We start from the raw sequence: 22382 nt of genomic DNA, 5'->3' as shown, positions 1-22382 counted from the left end.
GGACAATCCGGGCTTCTAGAAAGGAACCAGTGGCCTTAGATTCTGCAAGAAAAGAGTTAAAAAGTTCAAGTAGTTTAGGGGCAAAAATGGAGGAAAAAGCCGAAACAAATTCTATAGAAAGGCCATCAGGACCAGGGGCCTTGGATTTTTTTAAAGGATCTGATGGCATCTGTTATTTCCTGGATAGTAATCTCAACTCCCAATAGATCAAATTTATCAGGTAAAGAGGCGGGGGGGGGGGGGGTTAGCTAGAAATATCTGTATCAGAGGAAGCCATTTTGTTGGTATGCTCATTTAGAATGGGACCAATATTTTTATGTTCAGATTTGATTTTTTTTTAAATTGGCCAGTATCTTGCCTGCTTTGTTTTGACCTCTGTGATGTATAGATTTGACTTTAAAGAGAGTATTGCAGGCATCATCAGTGGCAAGTTTGTTAAGAGTAGACTTGACTTTAATTAACTCGTGTAATACCGAAGAGGATTTAGATGAAAAGTAAATATGTTTCAATGCTTTAAGTTATTGTACTAAAGTAGTATATTTGGCATGGTTGGTTATTTTCTTTTTTGCTGTGTAGGCTATAGTGAAGGCACGAATCAAGGCCTTAAAGACATCCCAAGTATTAGGTACAGATGTGTCTGAAGGTTGATTGATTTCAAAGAAATTGTTAATAAAGGTAGTAGCTTCAGATAAGAAGTTATTATCGGATAGAAGAAAGTTATTCAATTTCCTTTGACCAGTTTTAGGATTGTTCAGAGAAAGGTCAAATGAAGAAAAAACAGCAGAATGGTCAGAAATAAAAAATAGGGCCAATCACTAATGATTGGATGGAGGGAAGTAGAGGTTTACTAGCCAGAATATAATCAATTCTGGAACGGGTATGGTGGACATTGGACGAAAAATGTGAATTCAAAAGAGTCAGGATTACAAGTTTTCCAAACATCACATAATGGATGGGTTGCAATGGCAGATTGAAATGGTTTGTAAGATTTGTCAGGATTAAATTTACATTTAGATTGTCTGTAAATGGGTCTAACCACTGATGGAATTCTCATGCAACAAGGATGTTAGGGTTCCTAAGGGAAGCTAATAAAATCTTAATGTTTTTCCAGAAATCGGGATCCGGTTTAACAGAACCATAAATATTAAAGAAATAGATTTCCATGGTATGAATGATAATCTTGGCCATTACCAAATGTCTATCATTATCACATTGAGTTGACAAAATTTATACATGCAACGATTTATGAAAAAGAACAGCAATTCCACCTTACTTGGCCTACCCATTTTGTTTTATATTTTAGAGATTCTACATCATTACAAGGAGTATCCTGCAAAAAAGAAAGATGTGAGTTTAATCTGGACATGTGAGAGAGTACCTTTTGTCTTTTGACAGGATGTCCCAGACCACGAACATTCCACGAGACAACGTTACACATATTGGGGAATGGGATGAGAGGTACAGGTGATACGCTGCTTGGACACTGCTCAAAACAGAAAAACACCATTTATTCAAAAAATATGTAACACAATGTAACAAGAACAAAGAAAAAAGAAAAAAAAATTTGTCATATGGTATAAAAAAAGAGATTGAATAACAACTAGGAGAATAGGAAGAAACAGAGATTGTAAGAAAAAGAGCTAGATCAAGGAAAGAGATCCAGATCTAAGATGAAGAGCAGAAAAGATATGCATGGGACGTATCCGCACCGAGAGAAAGAAGAACGGCAGAGGAAAAGAAACTAAGATCTACATGAGATAACAGCCATATGGAAACAATATAGAAAGGCGTAGAGAGAGTATGAAAGTAAAAAGAATGAGTTAGAATAATTTAGGAGCGTTGGGAAGAAGTATCCACAGAGTGTGGCGAGATACTTTGGAGAAAGGATTTTAGTTTGGATCGTCAAAGGAGCGTGTAGTGCCCTCATGAGCAATTTCACATAAACATGGAAATAAAAGGCCATAACGAATATGTAATTGTCTCATTAGAGAACAAAGAGCAAGAAATTAAGTTCTGTCTGGCATTGGTGGTATTAGAGAGATCTTGAGGGAGATAATGGTGTGGCCAGACCATACAAGACACCATTTCACTTTTGCTGCCTTCAGCACAAGGATGAGATCTGTAAATTCCAAGAATAACATTATAATTCCTCTGGTTCTGATAGAATGAGGTTGTAAACGACCAAGACGGTGTGCACGTTGAATGTTCAGTGGCAGATCATGTTGAAGGTTCAAAAGCTCAGGCAGGAGCTTCTTCAAGAAGAGCAATAGGACCGGACCTTCCAAATGTTTTGGTGGGCCATATAGACAAAGGTTATTATGTCTATTTCAATTTTCAAGATCCTCGGTATGCAGCTTGAGTCGTTGGATCGCTTTACAGTTTCTCATTTGTAGCAGACATGAAGGGTTTTAATCCCCTCACCTCATCAAGAATAGAATCAAGAACAGGGTTGTGTGATGACAGTGGGCGAGAAGGGGGTCATTTTTCACCCACTTGGGTTTTGTGCCTGACGATGAAGGCTTAGCAGATGATAAAATATCACTGGCCATTGTAGCGTGATGAAGAGGAGGATGTGTTATTTTTGGTGAGCCTGCCCATAAGCTGTATGAACAGCACATAGAAGTATGCATATATGAAGGAAAACTATGTATCAGCTGGTGTCCAGTATCCAGAGCCAAGAAAACTCATAAACCCAGCATGTGATAAAAGTGGCAATGTCTATGTAAAACAAATACTGTGTGACTACAACAGAGAAGAGAAGAAAAAGAAGCTTTTTTAAATGGCATTTATGAAGTAAAAAAACAAACATTAGCTAGATAAAATGCCATAAAAGCATAGCAAATATGCTGTATAGAGAATAGTGCTGCAGAAAAGCATACAGGAAGAGGGTAAAAAAACATTGCCAGGCATTTAATTGATGACACGCCTGTATTTCCTCAGCTAGAAGCCATGGGACGTGAGCGGCAGGATTATATAATGGCGCCCGCCTGCGTCTGAGGAGAGAAACCCAAGGCCGGGTCTCCGGGTCAAAGAAGTGTGCAGTGGAAGTATGAAGCTCAAAATGCTGCTCCGACCTTCGAGGGCATTATGAGAGACAGTGCAGCTGCCCCAAATCACAACTAAAAAGGCTGCAGATAGAAGGAAGAGCTTGGCGCTCGAGTGGAGCTCAGCCGAATGCCTTCCTCTTCGGAGCGCAGTCCACACCCCCTCCTGAAAACCTTTCTTATGCAGCCTTTAATACTCGCAAGGCAAAAGCTATAGTTAAAAAAAATATAGTGCTGACCCCCTGAATCCCTAATCCTTGTTTACTTTAGCTAAAGCTACAAAACTACCGTACAGAGGTGTGTTCAGTATGTCTTGCTCCAAACTTTCAAAGCGACCCTGAGATTCAATCTTGTCTGCAAATTGCAGGATGCATTGAACACAATCAATAAAACCTTAGAATGGCCGTAGATCATCCCTGTCTTTCAATATGAGAGCTTTAGCAACTGCCTTCAATAAGCTTCCTTCTGGTTTAATGCCCCCTGCTGAATTAATATGCTGCAATTACATTACAATACAATATCTTAATCTGGCTATTATCTTAAACCGATGGCCAAGCCACTCTACACCAATACCTCGAGCACCTCCTTTACCCTGCAGTAATGCCCTTGTCATCCCTACCAATCTTTGCTTGACGCTCTGAAGCACGGTTTGATGACAATGTCAACCCCAAAAGCATAATTGGAGCTGGTACACTCAGAAGGGAACTGGTATGCTCAAAGGAATATAAGGTGACAAACTCTGATTTGTACTCTGGATATTAACAGTATTCCGCTCAAATATTGAACACTACTCTGCATGATCCTTATCACTGAAAATGTCAATGATGTTGGGCACCAATGACCATCCTCTCAGTTGCTTTTATTTATATGTATTAAAAAACATGAAAGTCTTTGTGCTCGCCTTGCAAGTAGCTACCATCCAACTAGTGCTCCTGCTTCCTTGGTGACAACTAGTTTCAGTAATCTGTTCAACCCTGCCTTCAGTTTCTCGTGTACTGTTACATGTATATTGCACAGTTTATGACCTACAGTTATGCCTGATTCTTGTATTGCCATATTGTGACAAAACCGTTTTGTTCTACCTAAATTGATTTTAAACACATACATCGGTCAATGGTCTCACCTGACCTACTTGTCTACTTAAGTTTGGTTCCTGAAAATGAAGTGCTCATACAAGCACCAGTGGACAGGTAATGCACTGCACAGATAAGTGATCCTCTATTCACTGGCAGTCCTTTCACATTTAGCTGTATAATGAAGCACCTGTTTCTTTTAGATAAGTAATTATTCATGTGTGGAAGTCTTCCAGAGCCTTTACAAAGCATCCACAGACCATGAAGCTTATTGTAACAAATATAGATGTATCACATAGAAGATCCATTAATATTTGGTGACGATTCATTGCAGGAAGCCCTCATCAAATCCAGCCATTGGTAGCGCACCAACAAAATTAACTAGAATGTGATTAGCATTGTTTTGAAGGGAACATTCTTCTCAACTACACATGTAAGGATTCATACACATTACAGCACCAGTCCAGTATAGGTTGTTCTTAGGAACTCACTTTCACTTTACCTTTTCAGGGGTCGAGTTTGGTGCCCGAATGATAACCATTGAGGGAAAAGCCATCAAGCTACAGATCTGGGACACGGTGAGAAGAGTAATATGTGACTATCCTTGCGGGCCCACTCATCTATCACCATTTCATTCTCCTCAGCCTCTCTGTCCTACTGTCTCAACCTTGTTATTCTGCACCCACAACCTGATTACAAGCACCCTTGCTGCACCGGATGAATGCCCAAGTATGCCAACGCACACTGACACACTGGAAGACTTGCCATTTTATGGTACCCTCCCCTCACCCAGTTTGATGACTGTATTTGTTCCTCCACTTTTCAGGGTCTCTTTGAAAGAGACCACTGCGAAAAGAGTTTCCAATGACAAGCTGGTCTATCTATGTGATGTCAATAAAGCCCGAAAAACATCAAGGGTTATAAAAATAAATCATTAAAAGAAAAAAAAGCTCTTTTCTTCAATGCCTCATGTAAATAAAATAACCTCTATATTACTTTGATAACAAATACATTGTCTTTGACAAATCTATACCTTTACTCACTGTTAAATTGTCTTATGGGCTCTAAGGGGTGTGGCCAACCCATAGGTTTAGTGTACCACATACAAGCCTGTGTAGGAGATGTAGGCCACTAGGATTGCTACCTGTACCCTTATTATACATGAGACACTAAGTGAACAGTATTGCAGAACGAGGAATAAGAAAGTAGAAAGAGGTCAGGCGGCACAGTATAAATGTGGTGAGGTAGTTAAAAAAGGTGTGTGGCACAAGAAAAGAGGAAACATAACACAAAAAGGGGGATAAAGTGACACAAACCAGAGTAAGAGTTTAACAAAAAATAGGGTGACCCTGTGTCCCTCAGAGCCTGGGTACGTATAAGTAAACAAAGAATGGTTCTGTCGGGTTAAAGTAGGTTACTTTTCAAAGCACTTAATATCATATATGTGTTAAAGTTTCAATTTGTAGCATCAGTATCTCAAACGCCTGAACACAGGAAAGCTTTAAGAACAAATAAATAAGTGACTCAAAATACTGTCGACTTTTATCAGAATTAAATCATTCATATATATTCACATATGTAGTAGATCAAAGGTTGTAAACATACCGTGAAATAAGTACACGTAAATGGTGATCATGTGACATGTGCTCAGCGCTCAACGAGTGTGCAATATATACAGAGTGATCAAAGTTTATATACATGTGGGGGATAGGCCAGATATTTATGTAAAACCAATGGCTCTGTTAGCTAATAATGCTCCTTTCAATGTGCAGAGCCTTGGTCAATCTGGGCCTCGCGTTGTCGACGTTTCAACCCATAGTGTGCTCCATTGGGTAGTCACGCTGGGTCTTCATCAGGACAGGGCGGGGGGGGAGGGCAACGACAACCTATGAATTAAAGACAGGCGGGTGTTAGGCGTGTTTAGTTGCTAGGTTGGTTTGAGATGCCAATTGGAAGGCAGGGTGGACAACTCACCCAAGGTAAACCAGACGAAGTGCTGGTCACGTTCGCATCAAATGCGGCCTGGCGGTAGAATCAAGGTGGGCCCAGGCGTTGAAATTCTATAGGGTAGAAGGGAGTATGGTTCAGACCTTGTGTCTGGTGCCAGCGACTCTTCACAGTGTTAATAACGTACAACAACGGTAGAGGCGATCTGAAACCCGTGGGAACCAATCAAGAGTAATGCGATGCCTTAACTGTATTCAGGCAGCTGGCCACCAGTGCTGATGATATTTCCCATATGGTGCAGCGTGTGTCATGGTTAAATGTTAGAAGAAGACGCGTCGAGTTGCGATATGTGAATATGCTGTTTAAAATATACACTAGCGCGATGGCATAGCACAAGCGTGCGGTGTTAAGGCTAACGGCAGTGTACTTTTAAGCAGTGCCGACAGTAGAAAACGGACAGTGATGATTTGCCGCATCCGTGTGTCCCAGGTCCCGTTGGTGAAACTAGATGCAACGAAAGGTGTGTAGGCACCGCAGCTGAGCAGGATTGCTAAAAATTGCCGCGTGGTGTTAGTGGTGCCGGGTGAAAACATACGCGGTGCCTCTGCCAATGTGGGAAGTCATAGGCAGTGTTTGAGCGCGATTAAAACGGCACTGCGGAAATTGAGTATAAAACTACCAATGTGAGGGGTCATAGGCGGTGTTTAAGTGCGATTTAAATGGTGCAGCGGAAATTTCACACTGCCGCATGGTGTGATGGCATAACCAGAAGGAGTGTAGCTGTACGTCTACATCGTGACCTCATTGAGTGATAAGGTTTACTCCCGAAGGGGCTGTGGTTGCTCACCTTGAAAAATGCAGGAGGAATCAGTCTCGTAGCGAGGGGCAAACAGACATCCGTCCTGTACTGTCGCTGCAATTAGGCAGTGAGTCTCCATGCTGATGGATGACTCTTATATGTCGACAGTGCGCAGACGTGGTGTCAGCGTGCATGCTACGTTCGTTCATGGGAACCCCGTTTAATAGGCAACGGGGCAAGTCTATCCAATCGATTCAGGGAAAGTGGAAAGATTCTGTGTGCTTCATCATCCCCTGGCCCCTGCACAGGGTAAGACCGGATATGTGAGAGCCTTGTGTTGTGTTTTCATGAAATTATAATGTAGGCACGTTCCAGCCCTTAGTTACATATCTCGGTGGCTGTGAACAGTGTGGAGGATTCTCAGCATTCGACTGCACTGATGTGAATGCAGGAGAGTGTGAGCACATTACAGTTATTAGGTGCAAAAAATGACTTTAAACGTTGTGGATGATTCTTAACCCTGCTCAGCATACGGACCAGTGAAATAGTACATACACATGATGTATTTTAACAATACATATGCGCCTGTATGATCCTACGTATATTTTAAGTAATCACAAGGGCAGGCGCGGTGCGAACAAGAAGTATGTTAATGACTCACATGGTGTTATGCAACAGTTACTCACAAGGCTTGGTATGGTGTACACAGTAAGAGACTCACATGCTGTTTATCAACAATTATTTAAACGGCATGTAATGGTGCATTTCCAGCCTTTCTATTTTTGCTAGTTTCTCATTGAGACTGGCGTCAACAGATAATCTGTCTGAGCCAAGGAGGAAGTTTGATGTGCCCTGATCTTGTATTAGCTTGGTTATATAGTCCTCACTATATGATAGTGTTTCTTTGTCAGACATAGTACGAAGGTGTGTGATGAAATACACGTTGTAAGCTTGTGGTTTAGCAGTAGATTCCAGTGGCTGCTTCTATAGGAACCCCAATGGCTGTTACTATACCCAACCGTGAACCCAATGTCCTGACCATGGACCCCATTATCAATCTCCCAAACTACGACATGTCCTTGGCGGAAAGAGAGGTGCTAAGCAAAGGGTTATCCTTTGTCCCGACTGCTATACCAGATACCTTCACTATCAAACTTGAGATGCAAAAATTCTTCAGAAAGATCAGACTCAAATATTACTTCAGTAAAAACGTGTATACACCTCCGACAGCCGCAACACCCTTCAGACCACCTTCCACTTTCACGCCTGGAGCGTACTTGATGAGCCAAAGAATACTGGCTTTTGAGCAAATCGTCCTCCAAGAAACAATGGAGCTACTGGAGGAACGACATTATATAAGACACAACATCAGCAAGGGGGAAAAGCTGGCACTTAACACTCTACGCTAAAACAACACCATCATCATCAAGGCGGCGGATAAGGGTCGGCGGTAGTGGTGCAAAATGCCACAGACCATGTGGACGAGATTGAATAACAACTGGGAGTACATGAAAGTTATCTCCCCACACCAAGGGACCCCACGGGTGAGATCAAGTCACTCATTGAAAAACTAACCGAGGATGCACTACGGGAAGGCTTCTTGAGCCAACCGGAGAAAGAGTTCTTGAATAAAAAAAGAACCAAGAACCAACGATATATACCCTACCCAAGGTGCATAAACGCTTGGAGAAGCCACCAGGGAGGCCGATTGTCTCTGGGTGTGGGTCGATCCTGGAACCCCTTAGCCAATTCATCGATCATTTCTTGCAACCTTGGGTTACGGAGAGAAAATCATATGTAAGGGACACAATGCACATCATCCAATTGCTGGAAGGCCTGGTGTTTGACACCAGAACACAACTTCTTGTGACCCTTGACGTTTCCTCTCTTTACACGTTGATACCACAGGCCAAGGCATTAAATGTAGTACGATCCACCCTGGATAAGTGCCCGAGATCACATTGGATTCCGACAGATTTCTTGATCACCATGTTGGAAATCGCAATGAAGCAAAATTACTTTATATTCAGAAACCAGTTTTATTTTCAGTGTAAAGGAATGGGGGCCACAAACGCACCAAGCCTGGCTAACATCTTTATGGACGACTATGAGGAAGAACATCTATAACGCTATGACAATCCGTTTATCGAGTCTATAGCAGTATGGAAACGCTACATAAATGATGTGGTAATGATTTGGTCTGGCACAGAGGATGAACTCTAAGAATTCGGACGATGGCTCAAAAACAGAACAAGGGACATCCAGTTAACCATGTCCTACAACAATGAAGCCATTGACTTCCTGGACCTTACATTCCGAGTCGATGAAGACCTTTTGTACTGTGACCTATACCGGAAACCTACAGAAAGAAATACACTCCTAAATATGAGTCACACCACCCACGCAACCTAAGGGACAACTTACCTTACGGGCAATATATCAGTCTGACCCTGTGCCTCATGGGAACAGTCCAGCCCGAACTGCCAAGCCATGCCTTCCCTGGACCGGAAACAAGCTTCCTAGGACCGGTTTCTGGCATTTCAGCCGTCTTCAGGCTTGCTTGAATCCAGTGGCAGAGTGAGCAAGGGACTCACGTCTTAGTATACCCTGCCAACTTATGGCGAACAAAGCGGTACAAAAGGGGGTGGTGATGGACGGAGCATCAGAACCAATCAAACACTCACACCCAGTCAACAGATCTGGGTTTGATCCATCACCGTTCTTTAGCCCACTCTGCCACCCCAGTTCAGACATGGCCATATGCAAATCAGTCTGACCCTGTGCCTCAAATGAAGTTGTACCTCCCTATACTAATACTATACTCTTATTTCCCTATACTAGTCCGCCATTAATCCTTTTGGGTTCGGGATTAGCTCTCTGAAAAGCTCATCAATGCCTTGTCTGGTGTAGTATGCACTATATAAATACAATTACAATAATAGTGAGGAGCAGGCTGGAATAAAAAGAGGGCAAGCCTGCACTGACGGGTGAAAGACATTACAAGAACTCAGGTGATGTGAAACAGCGTGGAAGTTTGAGGTATACATAAGGCAAGTTAGGCCGCACCGAGTGGGGTTGCGATGCCCTTAGGACGTGATGTAGCATAGAAAGAGGTAGAAACAACCTACGAATTATATGTGGTGGCTCAAAGGCAATATCCCATCAGCCTGGGATGACTCCTGGTGGCCGACGTCACCGGGGGCAGCCCCGACACCCACCGACCACGCACGCAACCTGGGAATCATCCTCGACTCAACGCTCTCAATGACCAAGCAAGTCAACGCCGTCTCCCCCTCCTACTTCAACACCCTCCGCATGCTCCGCAAGATCTACAGATGGATCCTGACAAATACAAGAAAGACAGTCACCCAGGCCCTCGTCAGCAGCAAACTTGACTACGGAAACGCCCTCTACGCGGGAGCCACGACCAAGCTCATCAAACGACTACAACGCATCCAAAACGCCTCGGCTCGACTGATCCTCGACATACCACGACACAACCACATCACCCCCCACTTGAGAAACCTGCACTGGCTTCCCGTCAACAAGAGGATATCCTTCAAGCTCCTCATCCATGCACACAAAGCACTCCACAAGACCGGCCCAGTCTACCTCAACAGACGGCTATCCTTCTACATCCCCAACCGCCAGCTACACTCCGCCGACCTCTCACTCGTCACCATCCCACGCATCCGAAGAACAACCACCGGCGGGAGATCCTTCTCCCATCTCGCCGCCAAGACATGGAACACCCTCCCACTAAGCCTACGACAGACCCAAGACCTGCTGACCTTCAGGAGGATACTCAAGACCTGGCTGTTCGATCAGTAGCGCCCCCTCCCCCCCCACCCCCCCCATCCCCAGCGCCTTGAGACCCTCACGGGTATGTAGTGCGCTTTACAAATGATTGATTGATTGATTGAGGGGAGAGACCAAGAGACCTAAAGAGTATAGAAGGTACTGGGGCGAGGTGGAACTAAATGGTTTGAGCTATGGTACCTCAGTATGATGAAAGATTGCAAAAAACTGTCTGACCTTGCAAAGGTGGGAGACATAAGGCTGTAGATGGAGAATGACAATGTGAGAGAGAGCAATAACATAGGTGTGGTAGAGAGAGATGACACAATGTTGGGGAGGTAGAAATTGCACCAAGACGTAGAAAAAGGAATGGCAGAAGGAGTTAAGACTACGCAAGTGAGTGAAGGAGGAAGAGAGAAACTGCATAGTGAGATGACAGACCCATGGTTAATAATAATGTGTAGGACTAGGTCAAATTCCTGCAGGAGCAAGCAGGTCCTTCTCAGTTCAAAGGTCATCTGTTTAGGATCTGTGCTATCAATGAGAGCACACAACTATGTCGCTTGACCCCAGTTATATTAATGTACAGGTATTGAAAGTGTTTTTTAAATTGAACATGTCCTTCTGAAAAAAACATCAGAAGGGAGACAAGAACCAGTTCCTTTTATCACAAAGATGAGTTTGGGGGTTGGAGGTAATCCAGCATTCCTCGGACACTTTCCTGCCCCTCCTAGCTCCTTCTTCTCTCTGTTCTTCACTCTCTAGCAAGCTAGTCCCTGCAGCCTGCTCTTATGTTCTGGATTATGTTACCTCTCTTTCCCAGAGACTTTCAGCATGTGGTCAAGAGGTCTGGGCTATCACGAATCGTTACAGTGGTAGCACATCTACTTTTCTGACCACGCAGCTCTCTTCCTGCTAGGTGTTTACTGCTATTATAATGCTGCAATTGAGCAACACATTCATTGTTCTCCTGGCCATATGGTGGAATATGAGTGATTTTTGTTTGTTTTTAATTCTTTGTATTTCCAATTGTTCACTCTGGTATGAATAGACTGGGCAAGAATCCTTCCGCTCAATCAGCCGTTCCTATTATCGGGGCACAGCGGGAGCTCTGCTGGTGTACTACATCACAAGGTAAATCTTTAGTTCTGCTTTACTGCGCTCTCCTCTTACACTTTCCTTTCTTGTTTCCTCCACCCCTGTTCTGTTGCTACAATGCCTCTTTTTTTAGGTCTCGCCTAAGCAGTGTGCATGCACTGCATAGGAGACCTTTAGCCGTCGTTCAGCTCTTTTTCGAAGCACATACTCGTGCTTGTGGCAGCATACACCTTGCGGGAGTGAGCGGGGGCGCGCCACAAGCCAGAGTTTGAGCTTTGAAAAAGAACAGACTGCGCACACACACCACTCCCGGGCCAGCAAACACGTTTGCAATGCCAGCAGTGTGTTTTTAGGTCTCGCCAGCGCATGTGCTGCTCTGCGAGACATTTAGTAAAGGGCTTTTCAAAGTGCTACCAGAGGCTTTTGCTGACCTCAAGCTTCCGGTAATGCGCGTGTGCACGCGCGCAGCCGCCATGTGGGTTTATGTCATGGCTCATTAAGCCTTGTGTACCTCTCTCCGCCTTGCTTGCGCTTCAATTCCCTCCCTCCTCCCCCACCACAGATCGTGTCACCACTCGTGTGTTTTTTTAAAAAAAAATTTGGTTTAGCGCGCTCACACAACTCCCGGGCTTGTATCTTTAATGAAAAAAAATCTTTTTTTTTATTTTTATTTTAACAAAACTTTATACATAATCAAGGACGTACTGCTTTGAACATTAAATTCCGTAAATTATTTACGGTAAATATCGTGCAGAAAATGTGTACTGTGCTGAAAGTGGCTGAATTCTAGCCATGTTCTTGTAGATTTTATTTCCAAATGACACGTAGAGAGGCAAGTGAAGTCCTTGTAGTATGATTTTCGGGGAGGCCCCTTAAGTTGCCACTCGCTTGTTGTAAGCGAGGGCCCTGGCAAGGGTGCACTTGCGGCGAGCGCTTTCCTTCACTCTAGCTGCAGCCATGGCAACGAGTCGCGTGCCTCCTGTAGGGCTCTGGCGCCTGCCACGGGCTGCTCCCGAGGTCTGGCGATGGCCGATAACCGAGGGCCCGCAGCTAGGCGACGGGAGCTGCTATCCGTGCTGAAGAGGCACTCCTGTCCGCCCCACGGCTTCTCTTCGAGTGCGCAGTTCAGCAAACCGTGCCCCTACATTCGAACCCCATTGGGCTTACAGAGCAGCCAAGTCCTGGAAGTTAGAGCTAAAATGTGTCCAGTCCATTGCTCCAACGAGGGCTGTATTCGTTCTGTGTTATGATTAGTTCTAAAATCCCACTTCTGGCTGGAGAGCTTGTGTGTGGAAAATGTTACGAGATTGCTTCATGTTAGCAGCGCCGCAGTGCCCCAGTTCTGTGGTTTTCCTTTACAAATCATTGCTTACAGGTGTGGTTTTTAAAATGCATTAAGTGGGGGTGAACCAATACTACAACTCCCAGAAGGCATTAGATTTCTAAATGAGACACAGGGATTGAAACCATGCACCCTTGATGTCATGTGGTCACCTGAAAATTCATATGGAATTTATTTAGTGCAGACCAATAATCCTGATACTTTCACATGAAGTTTGAATTTGGAAGGCAAGGGTGTTTTTAGCATTCTCTTGTAACGCGTTATGCTTTTTTTCTGGATGGGAATATACTTTTAGATGGATGCCAAATGTAACAATTAACTGTTTTGTGTCCAAATAAGGTATGCATGTTCTTCAGAAGTCATAAAATATAAAGGCATTTAAGTTTTTCTTCCTGACGCTCTGATCCTCATTTTAGTTCTCTTTGTGCACGAAACATGTTAAGTTGAGCAATGAGAAATAAGGGGCGAGATGTGAATGGGGGCATGGTGTTATATGTGACGTGTATCTTCTGCAGTTTACATTTTCCAAGTTGTAGCAACACTTAAAAATGAAATGAAAGGCCCTGAGAATGTTCTGCACTATTTAATGAGGTTAGAAGTTGAAACAATGAAACGCAAGCAAGAACCACTAATGAGCATGCTCACTCAAGCGTTTAGCCTAATTAAATGACATTTCACCTCCTAGTGTGATGACTTCTCCGTAAAGCCCCCAGTACATTGCAGCCCGCGCGCGTGCGCGCACACAACTCCCGGGCTTGTGTTTTTTAACTTTCACTCTTTCCCTCTCATTTGGTAATCGCTCATTTCTCCATGCCATCCCCTTTTTTCCAGCCGTAACACGCTGTAAAATCATTCTTACCATGGCATTACTTGCACAGAATCAATTACGAAGTAGAATGCGGGGACTCCCCTTTCACTAATCTAAAGCATTTTATCTTGTTCCTCGTGCGTAATGCTGCTTTTCCCCTTTGGAAAAAAAAGACAAAAACGTGCATATGTTTTTTGTGACCGTTCGTGTTTTCATTTTTTTTGTCCAGATGACTTGTTAACAATGACACAGATACTTGATCCGAAAAGAAACATTTTAATTAGAGATTCAAATGGGGGACGTTAGGCCATAAAAATATGTTTCTACGTTTTACATCATATAAGAAAGCAATTCTGTTTTCCCCGTACTGCAAATTCAACCTTCTTGGAAAGTTCCTAACACATTGCAACCACCAGGTGGCGTAACAGCAAAGCAGACCCGTGCTTTTTGGGTAGCTCTCGTATTCCGGAAGATTTGGCCGTGAGCATATGTATTGTATTAATTATTTTCCAGTACGAAAGAGCTTTGTAATCCCACTATAAAACACGCTTAGAGGCAGCCACAGATAAGGCGAGGTCATTTTGAAGGAGGCTCATCTTTAAGAAAAACTGTTTATGAACTGAACACGTCTCTCTTTTTAAAAGTAAAAATATACTGCATATTTACTTGGCTGGACAGAGTTTGTAATTCTTCACTCTTTCCCTCTCATTTGTTAATCGCTCATTTCTCCATGCCATCCCCTTTTTTCTACTGCCCTTTCATTATCATCGTCTCCCTTGTGTACCATCTCCTCTCTTTCACTCCTTCCATCTTTTTCTTTCTTTTAGTCTCTTTCCAGCTCCTCTATCCACTTGTTTGTCCTTCGATCCTCTCTCTTCTCCTTAATTTCCTCCTGTCACCCCCTTTCCCATCTCACTCTATCAGTCAGCCTCCTCACACAGTGTCCCTCCCTCTCATCTGTTTTCCGTTTGCATCCTCTATTTTCTGTCTTTTCCCCGCTTCTATCCTTCTCCTACCCTCTTTTCTCTATCCTTTTTCCCTTCTTTTCTTTCAATCTCTCCCTCTTATTCCTTTCACTTACTTCTGCTTTGTACCCTCTCTCTTCTGTCGCTTTCCTCCTGTCACTTCCCCTCTCTCATTCCCCGTTTCTCTCTCTCTTGCCACCCTTTTACTCTCCCTATCTAGCCTTTCTTCTTCCTTACCTTCCATTCTTTCATTGCCTCTTCCTTTCTTTCTCTATCTGCCAATGTCTGTGTGTCCTCCTCTCCCTTCTCTGTCTCCTTTCCCTCTCATTATGTTCTCCCCTGTCACCCTTCTCTCACCCTGCCTTGTAGGGCTTCTAAAAGCCTATAAATTGCCCTGACAGGTGCATTTGCCTGACACTGGGAATACCCTTGGCTTTAGCTGTTCGTCTTTGATCTCCGTTGAGAGCTTTTTAGGTCTCGGCCTGACGTAGGCAGCGCATGCGCCGCCTCATCAGCTATGAGTGTAGCAAGTGGGCAGGGCTAGGGGCGGTACTAAGGACAAGACATATAAGACACTTCTAATATGTGGCCGATTACTTATATATTCTTGAGTGCGCACTCACAGAAACAAGCAGCAATGCTCACACAAAGCATTCCAAGAATGTCCTTTAAAATACCTACCTAATGTCTGGATTCTCTCCCTCTTTCACTCGCTTTTCTCACACACACACACACAAACATGCACACACGTGCAGGCAAACACCCAGACACAAGCAGACAGGCACTCACGCAAAAGACTCAGGTGGGATAAAGGCCATTTTACACTCCTTATCTCCCGCGGCTGTCTTCATTGCTGCTATTGCTCCTGTTAGTGGGATGCCTGGATTCAAGTGTGTGCACAAATACACACCATGGTATGAGTATGATGGACAGCACAGGGCCTGAATGGACCCTTCTCTGTCAAACACAGCGTTGCGGTGAACACCGGACATTATTCAAACGAGCCCTGCTGAATTGTTTAGAGGTGGCTCAGCTTGGGCTAGAGGCGCTTTGGCTGTCAGACATCCTCGTCCGTGCTCGTGAGCACTAGCCACAATGAGCCTACCTTTGATGAGTACCGGTACTCTACTTGGCAGCAGAGAAGTGCCGGTACTCAGAGCGATGAAAATGAGAAGTGCCGGTACTCCGTACCGGTGAGTACCGGCCCATTTAAAGCACTGCCCCTACCCTTTCTTCCTGTCGAGGCGAGCTGGAATAAAAATGTATTGGGAAATCAGGTTGGTGCTTTCACTGTTCAGCTGTCATGGTCTCGGCTATCTGAACCGGGATGTATCGACTTTGTGGCAGAACTGCATATTGACCCCCACCCCGCACATCCTGAACTTGATTTCCGTGTCCTTCCAGCGTTGTGAATGCATTTCGCCAATATGTTAAGTGAATTATCATGCAAATACTGTTTGGATTTTTTTTCCACTAGTGGTTAATTCCTGGATTATACTTATCTTTCACTATTCGTGAACGATGCTCTTTAATTATCCTACTTAATTAAACTGTGTTAAAATAAGTAAATTTTTATTTTAGGGTCATGCCGTCGGGGTGGAGTAGCATCTGTGCCGCTTCACCCCAGGCCCCACCAGGGCCCCTCACACTCCCCCGGGGGTCTCCCTCCCACCTTAGGGCTCCTCCAGTGCCCTCCTGACACGCACCCTGGGACCCCCGGGGCTCCGCTCCCCGCAGGAGCCCAAGTCAGGAGAGCAGCGGGAGGAGGCGGCGCAGGAGGCTCATGTCAACGGGGCTGGGGCAGTGTCGGTGCTCCCCCAGTGCTGGAGGTCTCCATCCCTCCCAGAGTCCCTGACACTCACCCTGTGGCCCCCGGGGCTCTCCCCGCAGAAGTCCGAGGCAGCAGAGCAGCACTACTCACTCTATACTACACACTCTCTACTACACACTCACTACTCTCTACTACTCACTCTCTACTACTCTACTACTCACACTCTACTACTATACTACTCACTCTCTACTACTCACACTCTACTACTCTCTACTACTCGCTCTCTACTACTCACGCTCTACTATTCACACTCTACTACACACTCTACTATGCTACTACTCTCTACTACTCACTCTCTCCTACTCTACTATTCACTCTCTACTACTCACTCTACTATTCACTCTACTACACACTCTACTACACACTCTACTACACACTCACTACTACACTCACTACTCTACTACACACTCTACTACACACTCACTACTCTACCGTACTCTCTCTACTTCTCCCTTTCTACTACTCACTCTCTACTACATACTCTCTACTATTCACTCTCTACTATTCACACTCTACTACTCACTACTCTCTACTACTCACTACTCTACTACTCACTACTCTACTACTCACTACTCTCTACTACTCACTCTCTACTACTCACTCTCTACTACTCACTCTCTACTACTCACTCTCTACTACTCTCTACTACACACACTCTACTACACACTCACTACTCTACTACACACTCTCTACTATTCTCTACTACTCACTCTATATTACACACTACTACACACTCTCTACTACACACTCACAACTCTCTACTACACACTCTCTACTACTCACTTCCTACTACTCACTCTCTACTACTCTCTACTACACACTCTCTATTCTCTACCTCTCTCTCTATCTCTCTCTCTACTACTCTCTACCTCTAACTTTCTACCTCTACCTCTCTACCTCTACCTCTCTCTACGCGCACAAGTATGCACATATATATATATGTATATATATATATATACATTTATATATATGTATATGTGTGTGTGTATATGTATATATATATTCACTGAAAAAACCATAGGTTTCACACATGTTATAGTTAGCTGGACATTTCACTCGTAAAAAACCATTGAAATTCCCCCGTTATAGTTAGTTCAGCTAACTATAACTCGCGCCACCGCAATCCACTGCTGATGACGTCACATATTACATCACTCAGAACATGGTCAGTGACATCACTCATGACATCACTGATGACATCTCAAATGACATCACTCATGATATCACTGATGACATCCTCCTTGTGTAAGAGTGGCAGACCTCCTCTTACCCTAATATAAACTTTGATACACACATTGAAAAATACAAACTAAAGTTTTGAAAACGATAGAGATACCAATACCAGTTAGAACAACGTATTCAGTAATTCCAAAATCTACATACGCATCCACTCATTCATCAACACTTCTATATAGTAACTCATACATGTACTCAGTCCTCATATGTACTCATACACCTATACATCCTGTTACACACCTTCACTCATACATAGTTATTCACACACATACTCACACATGCAAATAAACATCCATTTACTTGCATATACAGCTATACACACACCACTACACTTACTTCTACAGAAACGTACACATACTTACTCTCTTAAACAATCACTTATAGAAACACATACTTATTTATACAGGAACCCTTCCAATCTCTCACTCTCATATATCCTCACTTATATACATCAATACTCACATATACTAGTTTAAAACATATGGACTTACTCATAAAGACACTATTGAGACAGTCATTCACTCTCTTACTCACCCATACACACACTCATCCACCCATACTGTCCTGCTCACATACTGTCTTCAAAACACATACAGTGAGTCACTCATTCATGCATCTATACGCTAAGTAACATCCCCCACTGAACCATACAGACACTCATACTGATACTCTAAAAACGAACTAATAACCCATATACACACTCATGTAGCTACTCACCAACCCATGCAGCCACTTATACACAAAGTGAGACACTGATACAGATATTTAAATATTTAAACATTACTCACTAATACTTGTATTCACTAAGATACTGTTAATAAGTCAGTTATACAATTAATTTTACCAAAAAAAAACATCCATTTAGACACTTATTTACCCATTTATTCTTCCATTAACCTTTAGATATACATATATAAAAAATATTTATTTTTCAGAAAGACACATATTCACTGGATGATGTCATCAGTGATGTCATCAGTGATGTCATTTGAACTGTCATCAGTGATGTCATGAGTGATGTCACTGACCATGTCATGAGTGATGTAATATGTGACGTCATCAGCAGTGGATTGCGGTCGCGTGAGTTATAGTTAGCTGAACTAACTATAACGGGGGAATTTCAATGTTTTTTTACGAGTGAAATGTCCAGCTAACTATAACATGATGAAACCTATGGTTTTTTCAGTGAATTTACAAGGTTTTTTAAATGCGAATTCCTAACTATAACGTGTGTGAAACCTATGGTTTTTTAAGTGAATTTGCAAGGTTTTTTAAATGCTAATTTCTAACTATAACGTGTGTGAAACCTATGTTTTTTTTAGTGAATTTGTAAGGTTTTTTTAAATGCTAATTTATGTATGTATTATATTTTTTCTATATTTATTTTACAATAAACTACCTATGTATATAGTTATAGATTGACTGTATCCTGTAATATGGAATGGCTCAGCTCTTTTTTTTTATTTGGATAAAGTTGAACAGCATAGTTAATATCTTCTATAAACTTATAAACAGTTTAAAATGTTTTTTTAAGGATTTTTCACGGTGTGCGCACAGGCAATTTTTTTTATTGAAGGAAATGTTTTTTTTTTTATTTACGAGGTCCTTTAGGGACCCCCTGAGAAGGTCTAGGGGGTCAGGGAGTGTCTTCCCTGCCTCCTTTTCATGTTTTAGAAATCGGGTTAAAAGTAATTCATTTCTGATGCGTGCGTGCACCGTGTGCGCATGCGTGCGAGCACCGTGCGGGCACTGCCAATTTTTTTTATTAAAGGAAATGTTTTTTTTTTATTTACGAGGTCCTTTAGGGACCCCCTGAGAAGGTCTAGGGGGTCAGGTAGTGTCTTCCCTGCCTCCTTTTCATGTTTTAAAAATCGGGTTAAAAGTAACTAATTTCTGATCCGTGCGTGCACCGTGTGCGCATGCGTGCGAGCACCTTGCGCGCACGGCAAGTCATGTGATATTTCGAAACAACACTTTTCATTGGTTCATAGTAGTTTCTGTTCCAGAATCTTCAAACACCACACTCACTCCCCTCACTATTTCTTCTTATTTCCTGGGACAAGCAGCTGAACAGCTACTCTAGTAAAATTTTACTGGAAAATGGCAGAACAGCAGTCTACTTTAGGGAATGAGGAGGAGACCTTTGTGGTACCACCAAGGAAGACGAAACAAATAGACTCTTTCATCTGGAAATTCTTCACCTTTCCAGAGGGCCAAAAGAAGGTGAATGCTCCGAAGGTGACATGCACTATTTGTAGAACTGTTTTATCCAGAGGAGATCCCAGCAAGAAATACTCATTTAGTATTTATTCAATGCTGAGGCACTTCAAGACAGTGCATCCTGTACCTTATGCTCGAGAGACAACTAGAGCCCTAAGGGACAACCCTCCACCTGCTCAGCCGAGCACATCATCTGCGGCCGCAGATTCACCGTGTACCAGGCCACTGGACATCTGCCCCCTTTTCCAGAAGGTGCACATACATTGCAATGTGTGCAATGCTGTTCTTTGATACGGTGAGAGCAGTATTAACTTGATTGAAAACAGAATCCAGCAGCACACATGCTCCAGCCCATAATTTTTTTCATTTTTTTTTTTGTTCCTGTTGAACAGTTTTTCATTACCCGTTTTTTTTTTGGTGCTCTAAAAAAATCAAAAAAAATACAAAATTGTTAAAAAACAAAAACAAAAAAATACAAAACAAAAAAGACAAAAACAGTTCTTTTCAGAACTCGCTTCACTTCTCCAAGAATAGCTATATTCCTAATATACTGTGTTGTAATTTTATTGAATGAATGTGTAGTGTATACATGAATGATTGAAATGACTGAGTGAAGAGGAGGAAAGGACAGACAGAATGAGTGAGAAAAGGAAAGTATGATCAGTCATGAAAGGGAAGTGAAAGACTGACTGCAACAAAAGGACTAAGGGTAGAGGATACAGGTAAGAAGAGTGAATGAGTAAGGGAATGGCAGTGAGTAATGGAGGGGGAGTGAGAAAAGGGGAGTAATGGACGGAGATAGGAAAAGGGAGTAACAGATTTAGCGGATGAAGTACAGCAGGGTAAAGGGATTGAAAGTAAGAGAAGTGGAGTGATGGTGAGATAAGGGGTATGAGGATTAGAAAAGGGGGTAAGGGAAAGTGAGAGATGGGGAGTGAGGGGATGGAGGGATTTAGGAAACTGGAGTGAGAGAAAGGGAGTCAGGATTTCAATGAGCAAAGGAGAGTGAGGGAGATTGAAGGAAAGAATGCGAAAAGATGAAGGGGTGTGAGATACAGACAGGAGGAAGTGAAGTAGGAGAATAGCAGTGACTATGAGTAAAGGATAGTGACAGTTAGGGAAGGTGAGGGAAGGAGAATGACGGAGAAGGTTAAAAAATTAACATAGATGTAAAATGAGTGATGGAGAGAGGAGAAGTGGTAGAAACAGAGATGTTAAGGAAATTAAGGGTAAGACAGACAAAGGGAGAGAGACAGAGACAGAGCAAGGAACTGAGAAGGAGTAAGGCAGTTAGAATGACTGAGACATATGGAGACAGGGAGAGAAACATGGTTGAAAAAAGAGTGATGGAGGCAGTAAACCTAGGGGAGTAGTAGAGAAGGAGTGAGGGAGTTACGAAAGAGCAGTAAAGGAAGAAGAGAGAGGGAAGGGGAATGAGAAAAGCAGAGTGAGGAGAAGTGAAGAAAAGGGAGCATGAAAGTGAAGAGGTGAGAAATACAGATATTTTAAACTTACCTGACCAACAAAATAACTTAATTAGAAATAAATGGGTTTTTTTAATTCCAAGAAAAATGGATTCAATTTCCTAAATTTTCTTTCTAGATCTGAAAAAAAAGAAAAAAAGTAGTAATATTTAACAACACATTTTAGAATACAGTACACATATTTTCATATTTAACAAAGTAATTTTTTGCCCTTTTTTTGCTGTTTTCAGAATATATTGAATTTCACTGAAAATAGTGATATCAATTGTATTCATCACTTAACAGCGGTCAAAAAAATGAACAATCTGAAAGATTGTTTAATAAAGCCCTGAATCTATCCTCAGTAAAACATACCTTGATAGAAATGTAACATATATATTAAAAATATCTTCTAAGAACAATAACTATTTGCAATAAATAACGTCTGTAAATCTTGTTGCTTAAGCACATACACCAAAATAATATCTGTCAAAGAAGTCCAAAATAGAAACATTTACATTTCCATGAGGCCAAATGGTAATTTTAAATCCTTTTTAGGTGAAATATCCAATGGTAATCCTATAAAATCGAAATAATGGTTTCTTCAGATGCTGCAATTTGTATCTAAAATTTTGGTTTTAGAAAAATTAAGTAGGAATTTGGTAATTCTGCAGGCAAACGTTGCTTGAAAATCAATTGAGAATCATTACACAGTGTCCAGCCTTTTTCACATTTTAGATAAACTGTGTAATGACCAG

General features: G+C 42.5%; 1 protein-coding gene across 1 annotated transcript in view; it reads left to right on the top strand.

Moving 5' to 3' along the window:
• Nucleotides 1-4203: 4203 nt before the first annotated feature.
• Nucleotides 4204-22382, top strand: part of RAB2B (RAB2B, member RAS oncogene family) — a 111868-nt gene continuing 93689 nt past the window's right edge. The window contains 3 exon segments of the mRNA XM_085646248.1: nucleotides 4204-4234; nucleotides 4628-4695; nucleotides 11713-11795. Coding sequence (XP_085502374.1) covers nucleotides 4204-4234; nucleotides 4628-4695; nucleotides 11713-11795 — 182 coding nt within the window.

The sequence above is a fragment of the Triturus cristatus genome, chromosome 1_1, assembly GCF_964204655.1.
Source record: "Triturus cristatus chromosome 1_1, aTriCri1.1, whole genome shotgun sequence".
NCBI lineage: Eukaryota > Metazoa > Chordata > Amphibia > Caudata > Salamandridae > Triturus > Triturus cristatus.
This window is presented reverse-complemented; position numbering and strand designations above follow the sequence as displayed.